The sequence below is a fragment of the Gouania willdenowi genome, chromosome 6, assembly GCF_900634775.1.
Source record: "Gouania willdenowi chromosome 6, fGouWil2.1, whole genome shotgun sequence".
In the NCBI taxonomy this organism is placed as follows: Eukaryota; Metazoa; Chordata; class Actinopteri; order Blenniiformes; family Gobiesocidae; genus Gouania; species Gouania willdenowi.
The window spans coordinates 2,260,400-2,287,285 of NC_041049.1; the positions used below are offsets into that span (position 1 = coordinate 2,260,400).

The following is a 26,886-nucleotide window of genomic DNA, read 5'->3' on the forward strand; positions in this document are numbered from 1 at the left end:
GAGAGGGCGGTTTGTGGCGTTGGCGCGCTGCGTCTGCAGAGCTGCTGACGGTAAAGCGTTGTGAGCTCTTTGTGGTTGTTCACTGCCAAACAAAGCACGGCCACACGGAGACCAGTAACGGATAAAGTGCTGCGTGTGGATCCAATGAGAGCAGCGTGTGGCTAATGAGCCCCTCCCCCCCACGGCCCGTTGGGGTGAATAATGGCGGCGCACTGAGCAGCGCACGCCTCAGCGCCCCCGACCACTAACTGGCACCGACAGCTCAGCTAATGATCATTAATTCCTGTTGGTTAGCAGCCAAACACTGGTGCGCTAACGGCTAGCGCTAGCTCCTACGCCCCCCGCTGGGACGGACGCGCTTACTTAACGCTCAGGATTTTTGGCGCTCGCCTCATTGTAGAGAGCGCTGACCTCATGATGACCTAGTTTGGGTCCCAGAACCGCCACTTGTTTTGAGCGCAGCGTTGCCAGGTCTGGGGACAAAAACAAGGACCTAGTTCTAGAAGTTTGTGAATTTTATTGTTGTTTTGTATCATTTTGTCATGTTTTTGTGTCTTTTTGAAGACATTTTTTGTTGTTTTGTCTTTTGGAAATCCTTTAAATGATTATTTCTGTCATTTTGTGTCTTTCTCTCCTCTTTTTGTGTCTTTGTGCAGTGGCCTTTTCATATTCTATGCAATCATTTCTATTGCACCTTTTCAGGTGAGAAAAAACTTGAAACTTTTAAGGTTCAAACTGGTCCGTATATTTGACACCTCTGGTTGACAGTTTTTTTACAGTGACGATGCAGAATTAAACCTGATCATTGAAGCTACTGTTGCAGATCATTTCTAATCCTGGATTAGAGATTAACAGGATTAAGTGAAACAGGTAAGAGGATCAGTGGACTTGTTGTGGAGCTGTGATCAGGTCTTAGCCGAGCTAGCGTAGCCTAGCGTAGGGGTTCTCAACCTTGGGGTCAGGACCCCATTTGGGGTTGCGAGGCACTGGGAGGGGGATCGTCAAATGTCTTCAAGAAACTAAGAATATTTTCTGAACAATTTGAGCTAATTTTTGTTTATTTTTACCGTTTTTCTGCAACTACACCAAACTTTCTATATTTTAACCAATTTTCATCACTTTTTCTTGTCATATTTTTGCTCCTTTTAATGTATTTTTGCTCCTTTTAATGTATTTTTGCTACATTTCTCCCATTTCTGACATTTCTCCATCACATTTCAATGTCTTTTCTGCACATTTTTTCTACTTTCCAGACATTTTCAGCACTTATAAAAACCTTTCTACCACTTTTTTACCTAATGACACATATGTTGACCCATTATTGTCACTTTTAACCTCATATTTCCAGCCTATTTTCACTCTTCTATGCAACTCTTCACCCATTTCAGCACCTTTTCCACAATCTGTGCATCTGTGATCTCCTATGAGTGTCTGTGGCTCTGGACCACAACAGGACCACGGACGTCCTGTTGGTCAAGGTCTGGACTGAGAGCTTCCTTTCAGCCAGGCTGAGGCTGTCCTGATTTACGTCCTCTCGTTTTGTGCTGCCGTCTGAGTTCTGGACGCTACACCAGTGGTTCTCAACCTTTTCAAGCCACGACCCCCAAAATAAAGGTCCCAGAGAGCGGGGACCCCCACTGTAGCTGAAGGTGGTTGAACACAGACATGAACATTGAAGAACAGTCATGTGGAGACAGGACCATCTATAAGGGGGAATAAAGGGGAGAGATTTATGAATCTATAAATTTATGAATAAGCACATTAATTTATTTATCTGAACGTTTATTATTATTATTGTCATCTTAAAGATGGAAATCCTTGTTTTAATCACTCATAAAATGGGTTCAAAGTGACCAAAAATGGTAGAAAGGGTGGTAAAATGGGATTTTGTAAATTAGAGTGGCCAAAAAAAGAAATGGGGGAGGGGGTGATTTAATTTAGAAAGTAGGAACAATTAGTTTAAACTGGCAAATAATAGACGTGACAAATGGTGAATTATGGTAAAATTGGCAAAAATAGACATGAAATATGGTGAAAAGAGGTTAAAAGTGACAATAATGGGTCAACATATGTGACATTAGGTGTAAAAGTGATAGAAAGGGTTTATAAGTGATGAATATGTCTGGAAAGTGGAAAGTTAATTTTATTTTTTGATTATTATTTTTTTTAAATATAGTTTTTGGACCCGAGGTATTTTATTTTATTTCTAAAATCAACATTGGTTGTGGTTTGAGTTAAATGCCAAGAAAAGTAAGAACTGACTGACTTCAACGTGTTGGGTTCAGACTTTTATTGATATAGTGTTGATGCTGATAATAAACTCGTTAAATAACGTTTACTCTGTGGATCTTTGAGAAACTCCTTAACACACACACACACACACACACACAGTGGTTCCTGTGTGTGAGGAACATCTACTCACTCCATAGATGAGATCTTCTCAGCCAGGCTGGAGATGACGGCAAACAGCCTGAGGTCGACCAGTCCATCCATCACCCTGAAGTCAACCATCTCTAGGATCTACACACACACACACACACACACACACACACACACACACACACACACACACACACACACACACACACACACACACACACACCCTGTGTCTAAAACAGTGGCTCACTATGTTATCACTTACTGATACACACATTAAAGTTTAAACGCCACCATGAATGTGTTAGCATTAGCAATAATGCTAGTGTTACAGCTAGTGTTAGTGCTGGTGTTAGCGTTAGTATTAGCATTAGTGCTGCTGTTGAAGCTAGTGTTACAGTTGAAGTTAGATTTAGTGTTAGTGTTGTCTAATGTTAGTATTGGAGTTAGGTTTAGCGTTAGCATTAGCAGTTTTGGAGTTGGTGTTACTGTTGGAGTTAAGTTTAGTGTTAGCATTAGCATTAGTGTTGGAGTTAGAGTTAATGTTGGAGTTAGGTTCACACACACACGCACACGCGCACACGCACACACACACACACACACACACACACACACACACACACACACACACACACACACACACACACACACCCTACCCTGTAGACGTAAACCTGTTCATCATCAGACAGCAGCTCAGCTGGAACGATGCGTTTAAGTGCCTCTAAAACCTGTGGGAAAGAGAGGAACCCGTCCTGGTCCAAGTCCACCTGAAACACAGAAGCTTTGATCGGCCCACCAACAAAACACTGGAATTCACTTGAGTTTGAATGAATGCTAATAATGCTCATGCCAACATTTACACTAAACCTAACGCCAAGACTAACACTTTAACACTCACACTAACACTAATGCCAACACTTGCTCAATTACACTAATGCCAATGCTTGTACACTAGCCATAACACTAACTCCCCACCAACGCCAACATTAACGCTAACTCTAACACTAATGCTAATGACAAGCCTAACACTTACACCAATGCCAACAATAACACTAAGGACAACAGTAATGCCCATACCAACAATAACACAAAACCTAACTCCAACAGTAACACTAGCTTCAGCATTAACACTAATGTTAATGTAAACACTAAACCTAACTCTAACACTAGCACTAATGCTAACACTAACATTAAACCTAACTTCCAACACGAACACTATCGCTAACACTAACACCAAATCTACCTCCAACAGTAACACTAACACTAATGCTAACACCAACACTAACACCAAACCTACCTCCAACAGTAGCACTAACACTAATGCTGACACTAACACTAATGCTAACACTAGCACAAACACTAAACGTAACTCCAATAGTAACACTAACTCCAACATTAATACTAATGCTAACACTAACACTAACACTAAACGTATCTCCAACAGTAACACTAGCTCCAACATTAACACCAACGCTAAAGCTAACACATTTATAGTCTAAACTTTAATGTGTGTATCAGTCAGTGCTAACATAGTGAGCCACTGTATTAGACACAGGTGTGTAAGTGTGAGTGTGTGCATGCTCACTCACAGTCTGGAACACTCTGCTGTACTCCGCTAACTTCTCTCCGCTGAAGATACAAAACTTGGACAGAAAGTCGACTGAAGAGAAGAAAAAAATAAATACATTTAAAATAAAGTATTAGCCCAGATTTAGCGTTAAAAACACAACTATTTCTTTTTATACAGTAGTATATACTGTATTTTTAACCCACTCATCACTGCTTCAACACTCATTAAAGTACAACTTTTAAGTACTTTTATTGCTAAACATGAGACATGGTATACAACAGTGTTCACTGAGCTGTGTCGCTGATGGACGCGATGGCATTGACTCCAAATATCAATCAATCAATTTTTTATTTGTATAGCGCCAAATCATAACCAATGGTCTCTTAAGACACTTTACAGTAGAGCAGTCTTAAGGACGGACTCTTCATTTTATGGATACACACATATGCATAATATGGTGAACCTCCACATCATCATCATCATCATCATCATCATCATCATCATCATCACCATCATCATCACCATCACCATCATCATCATCATCATCACCATCATCATCATCATCATCATCATCACCATCACCATCACCATCATCACCATCACCATCATCATCATCATCATCATCATCACCATCACCATCATCACCATCATCATCATCATCATCACCATCATCATCATCATCATCATCACCATCATCATCATCATCATCACCATCATCACCATCATCATCATCATCATCATCATCATCAACCATCACCATCATCATCATCATCATCATCATCATCATCATCATCATCATCATCACCATCATCATCATCATCATCATCACCATCCTATTCTTCTCTCCCTGGAGAAGCTGAAAGGCCAGGATCAGATCAGCTCCTCCTGATTAACATTTTCTGCCAGGCTTCACACCAAAGGCTCAACCTGAGGAACATCAGATAAGCCTCAAGCCCCGCCCCCTCCGTCCCCCCTCCCTCCCTCTCACCCCACTGCACCTTTTGTCCGTCAGATGGGAACCCTGAGCAGCTCCTGACTCACAAAACAAGCTTTGGCCTCACCGTTTCTTCATATACGCTCTATACTGACCTCACATTACTGCACACACCAGTGGTTTTACGTTGGTTTTTCACAATAAAGCTCCAAATATCTGCAGCCAGAGTTAAATGAAAAGTTATAAAGTTGCATTTCTGCTCTTCAGTTTGTTATTTAATGTGTCTGATTGTTGTTGTTTGTTTTGCAGAAATGCTTCTCATTATTATTTTATTTATTTATTTAATTTTTTTTTCAGATTTAGAACTATATGTTTACTATTAATGAAAATTTATGAAAATAAATATTACACATTTTTCTTTAATACCAATAAGTAATAAATGAGTTATAATGATAATCGTTTTTACAAATAAAATTACTTTTACAATGTCATTAGATAAAATACATTTTAAAAACACAAATTATACAATAAATAGTTTGTATTAATTAATCATATTACATGTTACAGTATAACTTATAGATATATTTGTATAGTTAATAAAAACTGGATGGGAGCTGTAATATTTTTTGTTTTATGTTTATTTTTCTTCTTATTTTGGTCGTTTGGCTTCGTCAAATCAAACTAAATTCCTCAAACCAGATCTGACTGATTACGGGTCATTGTTGATGAGGCTGATCGTCAGCATTAGCAATAGCATTAGCATTAGCAAACAGATGCAGTGGTGCCGTTTGATCGCTGTGGCTTTGACGAGAGGAGTGTGTGTGTGTGTGTGTGTGTGTGTGTGTGTGTGTGTGTGTGTGTGTGTGTGTGTGTGTGTGTGTGTGTGTGTGTGTGTTTGCATGTGAAAGGCTGAGCCTGAGCTGATGAACTGGGATTCAAACCCAGCCCTGAAAGGATTCTTTATGCACATCCATCCTCCTTGTCCACTGAAGTGAAGTGCTGGAGCTTTATAAGCCTCACGTATTCATGGCCGTGTCTGTTTGTGTTCGTCAACATCCTGGCAATCAGATTAGTTCATATTCCCCTGGCAATCAGATTAGTTCATATTCCCCTGGTAATCAGATTAGTTCATATTCCCATGAGGAGCGTTAGCGTTCAGATCAGGAATCCAACACAATCACAATCTGACCTTTATTTCACTCTTCAGTTCATCGCTACACCTGTTAGACAACGTGTGTCAAACTGAAGGGCCGGGGTCCAAATCCGGCCCTTTAAACCAGTGGTTCTCAACCTTGGGGTCGTCAGACACTGGGAGGGGGTCACCAGAGGACTTCATAAAACTAAGAATATTTTTTCAACAATTTGAGCCCATTTTTGCTTATTTTTACCATTTTTCTGTAACTACACCAAACTTTTCATATTTTAACCTATTAAAACCTATTAAAATATTTTAACCTATGGACGTGTTTTAAAAGTGACGGTACTGTGGTAGCTCGTGTCTATCTCTCCTCTGTTTCACCACGATGTCAAATACAGGTTGTTGTAACATTTAATGTGGGTCGATACAATGCAGAGCAGTGTTTTGTGTGACAACTATGTGGTTCTAAAATCTGAGCGTTTAATTGGCCCCACGGACTCAGCGCGAGTACATTTGAGCCTTTAGCGTTAGTATCAGGAATCCAACTCAGTCACAATCTGACCGTCATTTCACTCGTCAGTTCATGGCTACACCTGTTAGACACTCTGCCTCCTGTTTTACTGGAAATATGCCATGAAAACTTATCGTGATTTTATTTTCAGTGAAATCCGTGTGTTTTCATAGCGTGAGATTGTGAGTGAAATTTGACTTGTCCGTTTGCTACACATTCAGTTACGCATTTATTTTAAATACATATTATTGATTCAAAACATGCATGTTTGGGGGGTGCATGTGAGGCATAAGGGTGTATCGATTCATCCATTAGATCGATTAATCAATTTATATTAAGGGTGTAAGAAAAAAATCAAATCAGCGATACATTGCGATATTTCACCGCACAATTATCATATCTATACAAAACAAGTCCAAGTCATTTTTTAAATCATATTTTTTAATGAAAAAAAACCCATTTAATTGCGCTAACATTAGCATAGCATGTAAACGCATGGTCACTCTGTGTCAGTGAATCACATCAGGCCTTAATTTGTTTGTTTTGTCTTCTTTTTGAAGAATATGTTAAGGTTTCATTTATTCATGAATTCCAATTGTCTGAATAAATACATTGTTTAACTACTTCACTCCTCAATGCATTTTATCTTTTATAAATCATACTGAACACTTTTATAGATATATGTGGTTAAGAATTTAACACAATCTGTTGTAGAAGCAAAAGTTTTTGTAAAATGTAATTTGACAGTTTGATTAACAAACATACCACTTGTTTTTTATATTTGTACTTGAATTTCAGTCAGTTACCATTTAATTGTTCTCACAAGTTTAAAAAAATGGTATGAAACTGTATTTCATACCATTTTGTACCCGTAAATGTGAAATTTGTAATTATTGATATTGCGATATATATCGTATTGTGACATGACAATTGTGACTCGTATTATATCGTCAGATTCATGGTAATGCACAGCCCTAATTTTCTCCTAATATTTCTAGGATCCAACTCCATTGATCTGTGCTCGGCTAGTTGTCCTTCCTGATGACACCAATCGATCTAAAATCATTTTAAAAGATAATCAATACAAGGAAATAACTCTTTTGGTTTAAGCACAACAGACTTTACGCGGATGTTTTAAAATATGTTGTTAAAAAAAAGAAATAAGAATAATTTTCTAGGAATTCGGCATAAAAGGCGTAAAAAGTTGGGTTTTAAAATCAACACCCGTTAAAAACGAGTTGTCATTGGAATGGTTCTAATAATTCCGTACTGGGGCATCACTAGTTTAACGATGCTAAACTTTGTTAAACCTGTGTTTTAATGAGGCTAAAGAGCATGAGCTCAAACACTCTATGAACCTAATTCTCATGGTTGCTAATGGCACATATTTCATTATGTGGGACACCCCAACATTCCCCCACTGCTATAAACGGGGTCACTTTGGCCTCTGCTGAATGTGACCTTTGTTCACTGTATTACAGTCAGAGATGACGAGCGCAAACAAACGTCTGAGACGGAGCGGGAAACAAACACGGCAGCACAATAGGGCTCAGTGACCAATCAGATACGCTCGCATTGTTGGAAAAGTCAGGTTAAAAACATGGAATTCATCAATGACTCGATGTCTCTGCTACGTTTATGTGTTAGAATGATGGAGATTGAATAGAAAATATAAGTATTTAAAGGACGCTCCGAGGACATGAGGTTGAAAAACATCAGAAAGTCAAGTTTTCTATCGAACATTTGAACCATTTGTTCAAAGTGTGTCACATGTTCATGTTTGAGTCTAAAGTAGAAGTATTTCTACAATGTGACAAATGAGTCACATGATCAACATTCATGTCAGCATTAGAATAAAGATCAAGCTGAGCATTAACACAGGAAACAACAAAGGCTTTGTGTGTTTTTGATATTGATTTGTGTATTTATCTGAAATTTAGTTTAAAAAAATAAACAAGTGTATAATTTTGTTGTTTGTTTTTCTGTAATTTTGTGTATTTAAGTTTTTTTGTATGATTTTAAAGTCATTGTAGTTTTTAATTATTTTTATTCTTCTTACAAAAAGTGACCACATACTAGGTCTGGGGAAAAACCTGATATTTTGGGATAATTAAACATTTGAACGGCAAAATGACTCAACATCACCCCCTTGGAAATTGTATTGGCTCCAAGCTGGCACTGATGACATCATCACTGTAGAGGTGATGATGTCATCTCTTACAGAAAGAACTGCAAACAACAAAATAACTGTTACTTCAGTACACTGAGGATTTCCCTGATCTGGGTAAGTACACTATTTCTTTCTACCACACTACCACAAACACACATTAACATAGATTACACAATATAAACTTATTGTCTCATGATTTACATCTGTTTTATACTCACACAGAAACATATCAAGCACCTCCAAGAGGACCCAGGAACAGACCCTATCAGTGACCCAGAAGACTATAACTGCTTAATTTCTACACTTGCATCTAACACTGCACTGTCAAAGTGCTTCACGCATTCATATTTTTTTATTTTGAACATACATATTTATTTGGTTGTGTTATAAAACAATCTTGGCAATAAAGTTGAATGTTTATAGATGTAAATATTCCTCTTAGCAACCTGTTCACTAGGATAATGTGCTACGCTTATGGAAGTTATTCAGAGTTTGTAGAGCTAAGTAGATGCTAATTAATTATAGCAGCTTTCATTTGTTTGCCAAAAAAAACGAGTTATGGTTTTACCCAACCGTCATTGATAGTCATAGCGCCACATATTGGTAAAAGGAAATCATAGACATTATAATTGCACAGAACCTTGTAGGAAAGTTTGTGATAAAATCCTTGAAAATGGTCAGCTACGTCTCAACAGTTTATCGTCTCTTTTTGTAATTTTGTATTTGTGTGATTTTTGCAGTAGTTGTGTATTTTTTTTAGTACGGTAATTGTATTCATTTTTCAAGTAATTTTGTTAACTTTAGGTCAGATTTTGTGGATATTTGTTGTTCTTTGTTATTTTTGTTGAAGTTTTGTATTTTATTTTGAGTCAATTTGTGTAGTTTTTTTTAAGTTTATATAGTTTTCTGAAATGTTATGTAAGTTTGCATTTATGTGCTTTATGGAGTACGGCAACTGTTTATTTTTGGAGTAACTGTAAATGTGTTGTTCTTTTGTATTGTTGAAGTTGTGTTTTTATTTTGGAGTCAAATTGTGCAATAATTTTTTCAAAATTTTACATGTGTTTATGTGTAATTTTGTGTATCATATGATTTTGTAATTTTTGAGTCGTGTAGTGTTTTTTTATTGTATGGTTTTGAAGTTTTTTTAAATTTTATTCACACACTCGGAATTTAAAAATAAAGTTTGAAAGGGTTAAATCAGCGGTGTCAGAGCGAGCAGTCAGTGACTCCTCCCCCTCATTCTGTGTGTGTGTGTGTGTGTGTGTAGGGGGTCCGCAAACACAAACAAAGACACACGCTCGCCTCTTTGGCTGCACGCCACCGTTCAACCCACAAACCACAAATGATGCTTTACACACACACACACACACACACACACACACACACACACACACACACACACACACACACACACACACACACACACACACACACACACACACACAGATAAAGCCACAAAGCCAATCAGCAGCTATTATAGCCACATTGTTCCGTCCCAACAATAATGAACTCTATGATGGATTTACGTCTCCATTGCACGCCGCCGCTCACCAATGGACCAGTGGGCGGGGCCTGTTTGTTTATTCGCTCATTCTGGGCCGACGCCGGTGGAGGCTGAGCAAACAGACGTTACATAAAAGCATCGTACCTGAACGCACACACCACACACACGCACCTGATCTCCGCCCACGCACGGGTGCTTGTTCAGGGGGCGTGGCCTGAGGCAGGTGCTCATCATCATCACAGAGCCTCACACACTCACACAAAGGCTGAACTTTGACCTCGTTCAAGTGCAGGAGAACTTTAAAGAGATTTTTGTGATGTGCATCTGTTCGTTCTCAGTGATGAACAAACATCAACCAAATCCTCCACAAGTTCATATACAAGTCAACAAGTTGTATATTTACTGTTAATTTAACATTGCTTGTCTTTAAGTTACATATTTTCTTTTAATTTCTCATTCTTACTCATGTGCTTCTCTATTATTCACTAATGACGTATTAGACACATTCGTTGCAGACTTTACATCATTTAACACTTTTTGGAAGCAGTGTATATTTGTGCCGCTTGTGCTTGGTGGATTTTTCATGCTGACTTACGTCGTTCCTTCCGTTGTGGTAGACGCTAAAATCTCAGTTGCAAATCTTACAGAACACGTAACGGTGTCCCATCCCGCTCCTCTTTAGGAAGATAAACTCTGTCCCATTTTACAATGTATTTACATGACTTCTTTGTTTTCTCGCAGAAACACCTTCTTATTTGCGTTCACACCTGACGTGTCACGAAATGTTTGCGCAACCAGATTACATACAAAGTCAATGGAATAGATGCGATAAGAGGCAAATTCTTCTCCTGTTGGGTGGCGTAGTTTGATCCGCACGGCAAGAACGATGGCCGTGTCATGTGCGCTCCCGATTTTCTGTGACATTCGTCATTTGCTTGAGTTGAAAATATTGAACTCCAGCAAATGTTTCGTATGAAGCGCAGGCACGAAGGCCAATCAGAGTCCTTATTGACAATGACGTCAGGACGTCAACACAGACACTGGTCTTTTCACCTATTTCAGCATGGAGGAGAAAATAATGGTGGCGGTGTGTGTGTGACCACCTGGAGCTCTACAACACAGACGACACAGTTATTTCCCTGTATTTATCGGGACCAAACCAGGAAGGATTTGTTGCAACTCCTGAAGAAAACAGTGAAACTCACCAAGTTGAATGTGTTGCTGGTTAACCTGGTGAATCCAGGAACGCTGGCGCCAAGCATTTTGACGGCTCTTCAGTTTCCACAGAAGATAAAGAGCAGAGATTTTACTGATGTCCTCCATAGTTGATGGTGAAAAGAAAGTGAATCTGGTTGGCGGCGCTTTTATATTTGTTTCAGACGCGCATATGAAGCGAATATGAAGAAAATGTTTTTTGAACCTGCGAAAGCTTTCGTATGGAGCACACGTTACAAAAATTTGTGCCACGTCCAGTGTGAACGCAGCATAAAATCCATCCATCTCCCTTCCAGTTGTTTCCAGGTTTGTTTCTGCACTAATCTTGTGAGAACCACCACCTAGGCCACTTCAGGTCGCAGTTCTCGCAAGGCTAGTGACAGCGTTCAGTTTAGAGAGACAGTGGAATGTTTTTATTTATTTATCTTTTAATTATTATTACATTATAATATGGGATGGCAGGAAAGAGGGGTAAAATACGGTAGTTTTACAGCCGGGATACTTGACAGATATGCCCCTCTGCCAAAGGAGAGGAACCTTTGAACACATCCTCAGCTGCGGTCTGACAGCCCTGGACGAAGGGCACTAGGCGTTACCGCTGGATACACGAGCAGGTCCTGAAGGCCATAGTGAATACCATCTGTAGTGGGATTAGACACAGCAAGAGTCTTCGCCCAGTAAAGAAAAGCATCACTTTTGTAAGAGCTTTGGAGTTGGTTGCAGCGGCCACCTAGCCCGCCGAAGCCACACCCACTTCCTTACTTTTTGTAAGAACGTGGGTCTGGTAATGCCGCCGTTTCTGCTCAGTTCCTGGATCCAGAGTAGCCAATAAGAGCCGAACAGGAAAAAACATCATATCCCCTGCGCCAAGCAGTATCAAAACAGAAGACGTTTGAAACTGCTCTCTGCTCTGTTTTAAAAGACCTGGATATATTGTTGAAACCACAACGAGAAGAGGCTTTAAAACTATAAATCGTACTGTTTAGGGAAAAAGAACTAAGCTTGTCGCACCATTGTCGTCAGGTTCGCTCATCGTTTGATTGGTTACTCTGCGCGTGTTTGTCCCGCCCCGAACGAGGTCAAAGGGTAAAGAGGGCGGGGTAATGTTATTGGCTCACACTGTCTTATTGGGCCGATAAAAACAACTATATGCCATTGTCGGTGGATAAGTTATTGTTCTGATAATTATTAATGAGGATGCAGGAGTCATCCTCATTAATAGTTATCCATATACTTTATTACAATTATTATTATTATTATTATTATTATTATTATTATTATTATTATTATTATTATTATTATTATTAACTTTATTGATATTGTTTCAGATCCTTCAACCTATTTCAACAATTTTCATCATATCTTCTGCATTATTTCACAGAGGGTTAATTAGTTAGGCTAATGCTAGGCTAATGCTGAAGTTTCTAACAAAAAATAAAGTTATTTGAGTTTGAACTTTCTAGGTAAATGCAAAACCAGTGCTGGGTTAATGCTAATTCTATACTCATGTGAGACTGATGCTAATACTAACCTATTGCTACTAGCTAATACTAGGTTAATGCTTAGTTAATGCTAATGTTAGCTAATGATAATGCTAGTTCATGCTAATTCTAGGTTAATGTTATCATTAATGCTAGCAAATGTTAATGTTAGCTAATGTTAATGCCGGCAAATGTTAATGCCGGCAAATGTTAATGCCGGCAAATGTTAATGCTAAATCTAGCTAACGCTAATGCTAGCTAGTGCAAATGGTCCCTAATTCTCATGCTCGCTAATGTTAATGCTAAGCTAATGTAATGCTAATGCTAGGCTAATGCAGTGTTCGATAACGCGGGCCAGCACCTGCATCCTCACTTGCATTTTCTTCAGGAAATGCAAATATTCTAGTTATCTTTGACTTAATTTCAAGCAACATCTAAGGTCCCTTCATCACGATGCCTTTGAACTGTGTTTAAACCATTAACATCGTCACTCAGAAGCATTGGTGTGTCGTCCCGTGTTGAAACAAAGACCAACGTTACTAATAACATCAGGGCGGAGCAGCTGCACGAAACCACTGACCTGCTTCATTACAGTCTGAACAAACCCATTCATGGTGCAGCACTCACAGGTCGACCCTGACCTCTTGACCCCCCCATAGCGGGGGTTACCACTTCAGCCTCGACCCGAGGTGTGGACGCCTAGCACTCCCACAAAGGCCTGCGTACCAGAAATGAGGCACTTAAAGGAAACTGAAGAACTTCAGGCTGAAACTTCTCCCCAAAAAAAAGGCAATTATGAAGAAATCAAGTGTTTTAAACAAGGGCACATTTGGAGAGTCGAGAGCCGTGTCTGTATTCCATTTACTTTGTTCATTGTGTGAAAAGATGGCGAAGAAGAGTTTGGTGTGGCTAATTACTAATAGCACTTCTTTAATATCATATATTGTTGGGTGTGGGATACATATGTATGTGTATATACGTATATATGCATATGTGTGTATCCGTAAAATGAAGAGTCCGTCCTTAAGACTGCTCTACTGTAAAGTGTCTTGAGATACCATTGGTTATGATTTGGCGCTATACAAATAAAGATTGATTGATTGATTGATTGATATTTTATTACCGTCTTATTTTACCAATAAAATCATGCAATTATCGGAAAGAAATAGTCATAATGCTAGGATTGTCAGAAATCAATGAGCTAAACGTCAGGTTCTTTGCTTCCTGAAGTATGAGCAGCATGTTGATGATGTCAGTTCACAGGATTTCTATATCCTGCCCCAGCTTTGAATAAACAAAGCTCTTAGCCTGGCAGTGATGTCAAATAAACGTTCACTTCTGGAAGAGAGCATGAACTTTGTACATATGGGTTTTTGAGTGGCTGAATACATTTTTTAATGAGATCTACTCAAACAAACCAATGGTTCCCACTCAAAATCAAGAAATCCAAGATGGCCGGCCGCCATCCATATTTCCAATTTGGATATTTTGTCATACTTGGCTTATTTGACATAGAACCATAGGGGAGTGGTGGCCTAGTGGTTAAGGACGCTGGGCTTGTAATCGGAGGGTTGCCGGTTCAAGCCTCACCGGGGCCGTCACTGTGGGATGTTGAGCAAGTCCCTTAACCCCGAACTGCTCCCCAGGCGCCGCAAAGTGGCTGCCGACTGCTCCTCAGGGATGGGTTAAGTGCAGAAGACAAATTCCAATAATGTACTAACATTACATGGCCAATTAAAGGCGAAAGCCCGATTTAATCTTAATCTTAATCTTAACCATGATCTCAGTGGGTAATTAAGGGTTTTCAGAATCAAAGAATTCAATGATATATCTTAAAATTCTGTAAATGGCGCTCGAAGCAAGATCCAAGATGGGCGCCATCCATATTGTGAATTTCAATTTCATCATACAGCAATGGAGCATGTTGGCACAAAGATCATAGATCAGGGGTCACCAACAACCAACACCAACAGGTAGCCCGCTGAAACATTGGTACAAATTAGCGTTGCAGATGGGATATTGTTAAAGAAGCAGCAGATTGCAAAATTAATGTTTAAAAAACTAAATAAAAATGTTACATGTTTTAGTGGCTAGCAAAATAGGAACATTGATTTTCTATGAATTGTAATAAAAGTGAAACAATTTTTTGAATTAAGAAAAAAAAGTGTTGCATGTTGAAACATGTCCTACCTTTTTATGTTAAAGCTAGTTTCCCTTATTATCTTATCCTTTAATCAACGTGAAACCCTGAAAAATGTATAATTTTAATTATAATTATTCAGTAATAGCTCACAGTTTCAGAAAGGTTGGTGACCCCTGTCATAGATCAATCTACGTCTAACAGAACCAAAGTTACGGTAAAACTGAAATTCAAAATACTGATGGCGGCCATCTTGGATCTTGCTCTGAGCACAATTCATGGTATTTTTAGATATATTATTGAATTCTTTCACCCATAGATCATGTTTCTATGTGAAATAGAACCAAACTTATGACAAAATATCCAAATTGGAATATTGGATATTCCATTGGAAATGGAATCAGCGTTACTCAAAAACTTACATGCTTTCTTTTGGTAGTGATCATCTTAGGCTAATAGTGCTACATATCTGCTAGGCTAGCTGTGTGAAGCTGCAATAAAACCAGTGACATTTATTCTTTCACTTACAATCCTCAAAGTTGGAGCGTTCCCGGCCCTCCTGGCTCTTGTGGCCCTCATGGCTCTTGTGGCCCTCCTGGCTCTTGTGGCCCTCCTGACTCTTGTGGCCCTCCTGACTCTTGTGGCCCTCCTGGCTGTTGTGGCCCTCCTGACTCTTGTGGCCCTCCTGGCTCTTGTGGCCCTCCTGACTCTTGTGGCCCTCCTGGCTGTTGTGGCCCTCCTGGCTGTTGTGGCCCTCCTGGCTGTTGTGGCCCTCCCGGCTCTTGTGGCCCTCCTGGCCCTGACGTGGCGTCTCCTGCTGCAGCTTGGCGAGCACGCTCAGCACCTCGCGGTGTTCGGGCCCCTCACCTCCCGCTGAATCTTTGTCCCGTTCGTCTGTATGGGAACCTGGCACAAGACAAAGGCCAGCACGTCTTAGTGAAGGACGATGGATGTGGGGTTATTTTTTTGGTATTCAGACGTGAAACTGACGGAGAAGACACACATTTGTATTCATGACCATCTCCATTGAAGGAGCCACTCAGCAGAAAGCACCACTGCCTGTTTGTAAAGCCCTTCATAAACACCAGCTCTCATCGGATTGTTCTTCTAAATGCCCTCAGTCACTTCCCTCCTCAGCCCGTTCAGGACTCACAACATTTCTGTCCCCGACTGGCCAATTAGGAGCTCTATTATCTGCACACACAAAGAGCTCCATCAATGAGGAGCTGGTGCTTTGTAACCGTCTCCACTGGAGCCACTTGGTCAGCCTCCATAATCCAAAACACGCATCTGGAGAACGTCCCATTGGGGACGTCGGGCATCCAGGTAAGTAGTGACGTTTGTTAGTAACGTCAGTCACCAACTTTTGTTTGGTTATAACCAGTGCTTAATTAGTAAATCATCAGGTCCCGGAACAAATGCTGGGAGTTGTTTCGGCAGTAAAAGTGCCGTTTGCTCACTAAATGGGTCAATAATATCACAAACAACCAATTAAGCTAAATGTTTAATAAAAGAATGATGAATCAGCGTTAAAGAAGAAGGGCTATTAATTAAGCCACAAAGGTCACTAAACTTTCAGAATACAAAAACCCACAAATACAAACTATTATACCCATAACATAAAGCCATAACTCCTCTAATAAATCAGCAGCACAGCAGAAAATGAAAATAAAATGCATGTTTACCTTTTCTTTGTCAAAACAGCCATTGGCTTAAAAAAAACTTGTTTTGACATTTTCTACCGTCTTCCAAACTGACAGAGAAACAATTTTTGCACAAAATCACACTTTAGACGTAGCATGGGGGCGTGGTTTGACTTTCCCCTCTCTTCCTTACTCGCGCTGTGTCTACATTCAATTTTGTGCGTACAATTACATTTCCAGTGATTTCAACTCAATAAAAGACAGCTGTCCAAATATAATACTTCAAAATGGAATTTTTAATTTTTTTAATGAGATGCTGAATCTAACAAGTGCCGGTCAGAATCTGGGAGGTTTTGCTCCGGCAGGATACGGGCCAAATTAAGCTGTGGTTATAACAACGTGTTGACTCTCGTTTCACCATATCGAAGAAGAGCTGCTGTGTGTTTGGCTGTTCGTCTAATGGCAAAAAATAATTCAGATATAAAGTTTTTAATAATTCCAAAAGAGAAAAAATAGCAGAAATGGCATTCATCATAGAACGGTAGAAAAAACTGGAGACTGGAAGGATGGACAAGGGTTAGAAACTGGTCCCTAAAAACGTCCCATGCCTACGTGTGCTCTCTATGTTTCATAACGGGTAATCAAACAGGTAATCTAGGATTGTAGGGGCATCTTGGTGGCTTTAGTTTTCATTCTAGATGGCATTATGTTGTATTTATATCAGTACACTGTGATTAATGGTGTGTAAGTATTTTATGGCATATTTCATAAAATGAGCTTTATCAGACAAAGTTAGCATGAATATTTTGATGGTTGTAACTTTGTATGGACACTCAGATATCCCTAGCACTGTTAGCTTAGCCTTATATTGTCCCCTGGCCTAAATTCTGGTTGTTTCGTCATAATTGTTGCCATTTTAAAAGAATACAGACACATATAGGAAGTGTATGAGTAGCAGTTCAAGATGGCGCCTGTTTATTTACTAATGCTAACAATATCTGTGACTTCCTAAATAACGAAGGAGAAGAAGTGAGCGTGAATAACAGGTCAGCGGCACAGATTGATGGAGGCGTTTCTCATTTGACGCGCCTTCTTCCAAAACGCTGCCTGCAATCACACGCCTGCGAGCGCACAGTGTCAGAGGGATGGACGCTAAGCTGAGAAATGGACCGAGCTCGGAATCCATCACCGATTTGCTTCTGTCGGCCCGGACGTGACGGACGATGGGCCAAGCTCCGACTCTCCAAAAATGTAAATATTGGTTTATTCTGTGACGCCTAAAACTTATTTCCTAAAGGGTTTTAGTTTATAGCCAATTAAAAATGACGTGATCCATTTAACCCTCCTATTATCTTCAAACACATTTTTACCCTTAATCATGAAACATTGACCTGTTCTCTAGCGCCACCATCAGGACAAATATTTACATTATAATTCATTTATCTTGAATATTTTTTATCTAAATCTTCTCAAATTTACTGACAACTTTAATGACCACATGTAGACTTATTTTCATCATTTTCATTTTGCTCTTTTTAATGTATTTTTGCTACATTTCTCCCATTTCTGACACTTCATCACATTTCAATAACTTTTCTGCACATTTTTTTTTAACTTTCCAGACATGTTCAGCACTTATTAACCCTTTCTACCACTTTTACACCTAATGTCACATATGTTGACCTATTATTGTCACTTTTAACCTCTTCTCACCATATTTCATGATTATTTTTGCCAAATAAACCACATTCACGACTTGTCATGCCCATCATTTGCCAGTTTAAACTAAATATTCCAATATTTACACTTTGAACACTTTTTACCACTTTTCCCCGCCATTTTTATCCACTCTAATTTGCAACTTTTATTTCTGTGGTTTTTAAAATCCCATTTCACCACCTTTTCCACCATTTTTGGTCATTTTGAACCCATTTTATTTCTGATTAAAACAAGAATTTATATCTTTAATATGAAATTGTTGACCAAGTCTTTGTGTCAGACACTTTGTTTATTTGTTGAACACATAAATAAGGTCTTGATAATAAAACTGTTCTCTAGCGCCACCATCAGGACAAATATTTAAATTAGAATTAATTAATTTATCTTGAATAGTTTTCATCCAAATCTTCTCAAATGTACTCACTAGAGTATGAACCCTATTGGTTGTAGTGATGATATGACCTTTGACCTTTGTGTATTTTGAAAATCTTTAATGCAAATCTTCTCTATATTGGGGTGATTGATGTTGGTGACCCTCTCTTTCTTTTCATAAACACATTTGTAGCATATTTCAGGTTATTTGCTATAAAGTGAATAAACAGCTTGGGGTCCAATTGACCCCAGAAGAACACCAATGTGTGCAATACATGTTCAGCACATTGAAAAAAATACAATCATGATAATTTTGTCCTTAATCAATTGTACCCGTCAAATTAGGAAAATTCATGAAATATCAACCAAAAAAAAAACATTTTCTAGGTTTGTTTTGTATTACCAAGTAAAAAAAATCTGTATAGATACTGTATATATATATATTGGCATATTTTTGTTTTGCTTCTTATGATTTTTTTTTACTAATAAGCCTTTTCTAGATTTTGTTTTGTTCTGCAGTTGCTTTATTATATATATATATATATATATATATATATATGTATATACATATATATATATATATATAACTCTTTTTTCTGCATATTTATTGCTCTTCTTAAAAATTTCACAACATACCTTTACATATACTTTCCAAAAAGAAGTTGTTCTGCAGCCTTTAGCATTAGGATCTGAAAAATGACCTAATTTCAAAGAAAAATTGACTTTTTTCCTGTTTTTGTTGATAACACATTTTTAACAACAACATCAATAGAAAACATTGTATTAATCCTGAACTCAGCGTTTTCTGTGTTCAGGATTAATACAATCTATAAATCCAGGCGACGCTCCAGCGACATTATTCAGGATTTTCTTCCGTTAGATGGAAGCAGAGGCGTGAATGCACAGCAGTGATTACTGGTCAGTTCACGCAGAAAACTGGAGGTTCCCATACCAACCACAGCATCTGAGGGTGGATGATAGCTGGATTTGGCAGCAAGCGGCCCCGTTAAATCCCTGAGGATGATGTGGAAAAGGCCACGGGAGACGTTAAACACACACTGAACATCCAACGCGCCGGGCCGAGGCAAGAAGGTTGGATGTTTGAGAAAAGGATGAGCATCGGGAGACAATCGGCCTTTTCAGCCATGCCACCCACACCTCCATCTACCATCATTATTATTCATAGGGACAGGATTTTCCTTTATGGAGCTCCTTTTCCCAACACGTCACCCTCTTATCGGCCCTGACGAGTGCCCGTCAAAGGACACGACTCCAGCTTGTCAGGAAACGCTGGAGGATTTGTGAAACAATGGCCGCCGGTTCTTCGTCAGAGACAATGGTTAGAACATGCTACACTGTCAGTGTGTGGTCTACACCGCTAATCTCTCCCCTCGCATCATCTCCGTCTAATCTGTGCCGTAGCTTCCTCAGCGGAACAATCGGCAGAGGTCAACTCAGATTAGTGCTCTTTGACATCTTTAGTAGCAGCTGAATGCTAAACGTGGAGTAGAGGGATTACTCCACCTATGAATCCATGATGAGCAACAGTTCAACCTCTCCTTTCACTTCTGACCAATCACGCACTGGGTTGGAAAAAAACTAATTTTCATGCTTTAATGCAGTGGTTCTCAACCTTTTCAGCCCACGACCCCCAAAATAAGGGTCCCAGAGAGCGGGGACCCCCACTGTAGCTGAAGGTGGTTGAACACAGACATGAACATTGAAGAACAGTCATGTGGAGACAGGACCATCTATAAGGGGGAATAAAGGGGAGAGATTTTTGGGGTCCATCCATAAAGTCAGTAAAATGATGGTCCATTGTTCTATGAATCTGTGATAACCACATTTATTTATTCATCTGAATAATATCCACTGTTATCCAGGAATGTTTATTATTATTATTATTATTATTATAGTCATCTTAAAGATGGAAATCCTGGTTTTAATCATAAATAAAATGGGTTCAAAGTGACCAAAAATGGTGGAAAAGGTAGAGAAATGGGATTTTAAAAACCACAAAACTGGGTTAAAAGTTTCAAAAGGGTGGACAAAAACCGACAGGAAAAATGGTTAAAAGAGTTCAAAGTGTCAGTATTGGAACAATTAGTTTAAACTAGTAAATAATGGGCATGACAAATGGTGAATGTGGTTAAATTTGCAAAAAAAAAATCATGAAATATGGTGAAATTAGGTTAAAAGTGACAATAATGGTTCAACATATGTGACATGTCTTGAAAGTGGAAAAATTGTGCAGAAAAGGCATTGAAATGTGATAAAAGTATCAGAAATGGGAGTAATGTAGCAAAAATACATTAAATGGAGCAAAAGTATGGCAGGAAAAAGTGATGAAAACAGGTTAAAATATAGAATGTTTGGTGTAGTTACAGAAAAAGGGTAAAAATAAGCAAAAATAGGCTCAAATTATTAAAAAGAAAAATTTAATTCTTAATTTCTTGAAGGCATCAGGCAACCCCCTACCATTGTCTTGCAACCCCAAATGGGGTCCTGACCCCAAGGTTGAGATCCCCTGCTTTAATAGATCTGATTATTGGTTTATTTGTCCATATATTAATGAACAGTAGATTAAACTGAGAAGCTTCTTTAGGTGTAAAGAGCAAAACATCTGAATCTGAATGACTGAGAGCCTCCACACGTTGTCCTCATACAGCGACACACACCGTAGAACAGGTTGGGCAACAAACATGTGACTGTATTTAGAATCATGACCAACCTGAGTATTATACATGATAGTTTGGTGCATTCTGTGTATTTTTGTTGTCATTTTACTTTTTTTGAGTCATTTTTTTGTGTATTTTTGATGTGGTTTTATATTCGTTCCTTTTCAGTTATGTTGTGTGTTTTTTTTTTGTGTATTTTGACTGTTTTTGCGTGAATTTTTGTTGTCATTTTTTTGTGTTTTTGAAATTATTTAGCATATTTTTCTGCAATTTTGCATGTTTTTTTGAGTGATTTTTGTATATTCTGTAGTTCTGTGTTTTATTTATTTTGTGTGTTGTCGTGGGTTTTTGGAGTCATTTTGTGTATTTTGATTGTCCTTTTTTGTATTTTTAAAATTAATTAGTTTATCTTTCTGTAATCTTGTATGTTTTTTGGAATCATTTTTGTATATTTTTCAGTTATTTTGATGTGTTTTTGAAGTCAGTTTGTATATTTTTGTTTTCAGTTTACCTTTTCTGAGTCTTTTTTTGTATTTTTAATGTGGTTTTATTTACTTTACTGTTAATCTTGTGAGTTTTTGTTGCTCTTTTTGTCTTAAGTAATTTTGTGTATTTTAGCTGTCCTTTTGTGCATATTTGTCTACAATTTTGTAATAGTTTTTTGTATGTTATTTTTTGTTGATTTTTCTGTTCTTTGTGTGTTTTTGTGGTTATGTGTATTATTGTGGCCACTTTGTGGCCACCTTTTGCATATTTTTTGGCATAGCTTTTTATGTTTTTTGGTCATTTAAAACATGAAAATAACAAAAGTGAAAAAAGTACAAAAATAAACAACAAAAACACAAAAATTGAATATAATCACACTTATTTAAGTTGTCCATCTCTGCTCTAAAACATTTCTAAGCTGCATCCAGGAGTTTCTTTGGTGAGTTCTCAGCAGAATAAGTTGATAAATGTTCACGGTTTAATTTTTGGTGAAAACAAAGTAAATCTGATCCTCTTGGCCTCACACACTCAGAGTCAGGATGAGGTCATTCTAGTCATTACTGAAGCTAAAGCTCACCTATCGCACACAAAGACTCACAGTGAGTGCCCGACCTCCACCCTATCCCTGACCTCCTCGCGCCCTGTACATGACCCAACCCCTCACCCCCCCCTCCTCTCTGACCGTGCCTTTGGCCTCCACACACAGAGCATCGTCACCGTCCTCCACTCTTCTGTGGATCGGGCTTTTACAGGATCGTCTGGGTTTCAAACGTGCACGAGCCCATTAGGATGGCTGCCATTGTAGAGCCGGACAATGGATGGAGGACGTTAACAAGCTCATAAACCCATCAGCTCGCCTCCATTTGCATGGAGTCCTTTTGTGCTTGTGTGGTCCTTCTCAATCAACTTTTTACTTTAAACTGGGTTTAAAGTAACCCAGACTTTACTTTAAATGTATTATTTATTTATTATGAAAAAAATCACCTTATAATGGTTTTGCTACAGTGATGTACATCCCATTAGCCTCATTCAGAGGGACAAAATGACAAAGTTCTGTTTCTGTAAAAAGTCAGCTCCAAACGGGCCAGTTGGATTTTTCTCGCGTTGTGACGTCACATAGCAGAAACTCCTCCTTCTGACAATCCTGGCTCCTCCTACCCTACAAGAATATTTTTAGTAGCTGTTATACCACGTTGTATCTCTTTTATTGGATGATCTGACGTGTTTATGACGTAATGCGACGCAGTGGTCGGACAAAACAATGGCCTCTCGTCTTAAATGGACTATTTATGTGGTCAGAGGAGAAGAAGGAAGACTGTTAATAATTTACTCTACTGCTGCTGTGATAAACACACATGCTGAAGTAGGGTGTGTTTACGCCCACTCATGCATATGCACGAAGGCCCAAAAAACAGCATGTTTCTAGGAACGGCCTGAAAGTGACTTTTCGGAGCGATAAAACTCCAGAAAACAGGCGAGTTTTGGAAAATAAATAAAGCTCAAATTCTATGTTATTGAGATTCTTAGAACAATTTGAGATGGGTGAAAAATAGCATAATACTGGACTTTTAAACTGGGGTTAAAGTAAAGAATGGTTAAAGTTATTGACATATATCAACAGATAAAGGATGGGGGGATTCGGCCGGCTAATATTCGGCCCCACAGATGCATCAGTAGAAGGTTTGATGGATGCTGCTGTAGCGTTACTCAGGAAAGCAGTGCGTCATGGACCATTAGCACTGACGCCACTGCACAATGACGGATACCGGACAGGAGAGCAGAAAACATCTCTACATTTTTAATGTATGCTGACCTTGAGACGGCTGAGAAGACACCTTTAAGCTCTCCTTTAAATGGAGAAGAGCACACTGCAGGTCTGAATGCACAATTCAGATTTTTTTGTGTGATCGTTCAGATTACATATTAAATGCGTCTTGGAATGAGACCCTGAGGTGAGTCCCATGTGCAGAAGAAGTACTAAGGTGACCCATGACCCCACAGGCACGTACAGTGTTTACGTTACTAAACCTGAAGGTGTTCAGTGTAGGACTGTGTGTCACGCTGAGAAATCTTCTTTCCAACAGAAGTCAGCACTTCATAACTTAAAGGAGAGTGAAAAAGAAGAGAGCCAGGTTTATCGCTCTAGCCATTTGCTGTCTGATGGCTGCTCTATGACATTTTCACATGGTTACATCGTTAAGCACACTGCAGTCGCATTGCAGAAAATTGGAAGTATTGGAATTATTACCACATACGTAAGTGATCTGGGTCGGATTTGAAAAAAATCGTAATTGTGCTGGTCAGCCTGTCTTTAACAGATCGGATACAGGTCATATATGGGCAAATAAATTGGATTTGGCTCGCATTCGCCTCTAGTGTGAGGGAATCAGGAGGTTGGGCACACCTGGGTAGAGACAGGAAAAATGAAACCTACTCATTTAATGAAAACAGACTGAGGAGGCCTGGGAGTGTGGAAAACATACAGGAACCCTGGCCTACCTCTTGGTCTCAAGACCACATTTTAAAAGTCTTGGTCTTGCTTCGGACTCAAAAGCATTAAAACTCTGGGTTTTCTTTCGAGACCAGCACTGATTTCTGCTATTCTTCAACTTTATTAATGTGATAATAAGGAGGAGAACTTGCTGACACACAATGTCTCAGTCTTGGTCTTGTCTCGTTCTCATCGTGGTCTTGGTCTCGTCTCGGTCTTGACTCGATCTCAGCTTGTAATGGTTTTAACTCCCAAAGGTTTTGGCCTTGTTGCTTTCTGGTCTTGGTCTCGGATACTGTGGTCTTGAGCAGTATCCACATGTCTCAACTTGTCTTGGTCTTGAGTCAGTGTCGGTTTCTCTACGTCCTGGTCTTGTCTCGGTCTCAACTCGGTTTTTCTCGGTCTTGGTCTTGACTCACTTTTGGCTTTTCTTAATCTTGGTCTTGTCTCGGTCTTCATCTTATCTCTGTCTCATCTTGTCTTGGTTTTGATCTTGTCTCGGTCTTGGTCTTATCTCAGCTTGCCTCGGTCTCGGCTTGTCTTGGTCTCAACTCCCAAGAGTCTTTGTCATTTTGAGATATTTGCTGTTTTTTGTGTATATTTCTTTCATTTTTCTCAGTATTTAAATTTTTTTTGGTGTATTTTTCTACAATGTTGTGTGTTTTTAGAGTCATTTTGTGCATTTCCTTTAGGGATAGCATGAAACTAGACAGAGGGCCGGATGTGGCCCCCAGGCCGCTCGTTGCCATGTCTGTTTTAGAGACACACCTGATCCGTCCATCAGACTTAGAACAAAAACACCCTCAGGTACAAATTAAACCCAACAGCTTTTTCCAAGAATTTAGGTAAAGCAATTTGTTTAGAATTGATAGAGTTGCAGACACCTTATTTTTGTCTGTCAAAAGTATTTAAAAGAAACTAAAACAAAAGACATTTTTTAAACTGTTAGACCTTGTCATGGTTTTTGAAATAGATCTTTATGGTCTTGGTCTTGACTCGTCTTCCTTTAGGGGCAGCAAAAAACTAGACAGAGGGCCTATTGTGGCCCCCAGGCCACTTGTTGCCATGTCTGTATTAGAGACACACCTGATCTGTCCATCTGACTTAGAACAATAACAACCTCGGGTACAAATCAGAACCAACAGCTTCCAACATTATTAAGGAGAAAAGTTGGTCATTCAGGAAACTTTCTCACCTGGTTATTGATTGTGTCTAGATTAGATTGATTGTGTCTAGATTAGATTGATTGTGTCTAGATTAGATTGATTGTGTCTAGATTAGATTGATTGTGTCTAGATTAGATTGATTGTGTCTAGATTAGATTGATTGTGTCTAGATTAGATTGATTGTGTCTAGATTCGACCAATGAGAGGAAGCATCTGTGACTGATTAAAAAGCAGATCATTGATCATGTGACGTGTAAACAGTAATGTGCACTCGTTGTTGCCGTTGTGCTGCTAACTCCCTTTAAAAAGCAGACAAACTGTGATGAGTGCAAACAAAGCATCCCTACAGGTGAAGGTGGTGGCGCAGAGCAGCTGGCCCGAGCCGGGATTAACGGGCTTAAGTGTACCGGAGGCGAGGGGAAGGCCAAACACGGCCTGACACTGAGCAGACAATGGCTGCGGTAAAGCCCAGCTGAGAGGGCTTTTACCGGATCACACGCTAATGGTGAAAACGGCCTCTCGTATTGATTAAGTATTGTTGTCAGAGGAAAGCGGCAGCTTTAACACGGGGGTGACATGTCACGGCAGCGGGTAGAGGGAGTCACCTACTGTGCTCGGACTGGGACAAGGAAAACATGTTTGTTGTCGGACTGGGGTCGATGATCCACGAGGATGGAGAGCCAGAGTCTTCCTCCTTAAACTCTTCCTCCTTAAACTCTTCCTCCTTAAACTCTTCCTCCTTAAACTCTTCCTCCTGAGACCAAACAGAGACGACATGTCAGAGTGAAAACACTCTTTCTTTATCTGATCATCACTTGTCGTCTCCACGTGTGGACAACGTGTCCTCAGGCCAGACTCTGGACCCTGAACCTCCTCCTCTGTGAGGATGAGGATGGAAAGTGCCTTAGAATTAGTCCATTCATCTTAAGTTATCTTAACTTAAATTACCTTAACTTATCTTCACTTAACTAAACTTACTTTAACTTATCCTAACTTATTACTTTAGCTCATCATAAATTATCCTAACTTATCTAAACTTGCTTTAGCTTACTTTAATTCAACTTAACTCATCCAAACTTACTTGAACTCATCTTAACTGATCCTCACTTATCTAAACTTACTTAAACTCAACCTCACTTATCCTAACTTATCTAAATTTACTTTAGCTCATCTTATCATACCCTAACTCAACTAAACTTACTTTAACTCAACATATTTTATCCTCACTTATCTAAAATGACTTTCATTTGATCTAAACTTACCTAAATCTATTTTAACTTATCTTTATG

General features: G+C 39.1%; 1 protein-coding gene across 1 annotated transcript in view; it reads right to left on the reverse strand.

Moving 5' to 3' along the window:
• Window positions 1–26,886, reverse strand: part of LOC114465248 (uncharacterized) — a 75,603-nt gene that overhangs the window by 5,153 nt on the left and 43,564 nt on the right. The window contains exons 11-15 of the mRNA XM_028450128.1: window positions 26,207–26,351; window positions 15,571–15,948; window positions 3,966–4,036; window positions 3,033–3,143; window positions 2,423–2,520 (exon numbers count right to left, since the gene is read on the reverse strand). Of these exons, the coding sequence (XP_028305929.1) occupies window positions 2,423–2,520; window positions 3,033–3,143; window positions 3,966–4,036; window positions 15,571–15,948; window positions 26,207–26,351 (803 nt within the window). The remainder of the gene's footprint in view (window positions 1–2,422; window positions 2,521–3,032; window positions 3,144–3,965; window positions 4,037–15,570; window positions 15,949–26,206; window positions 26,352–26,886) is intronic.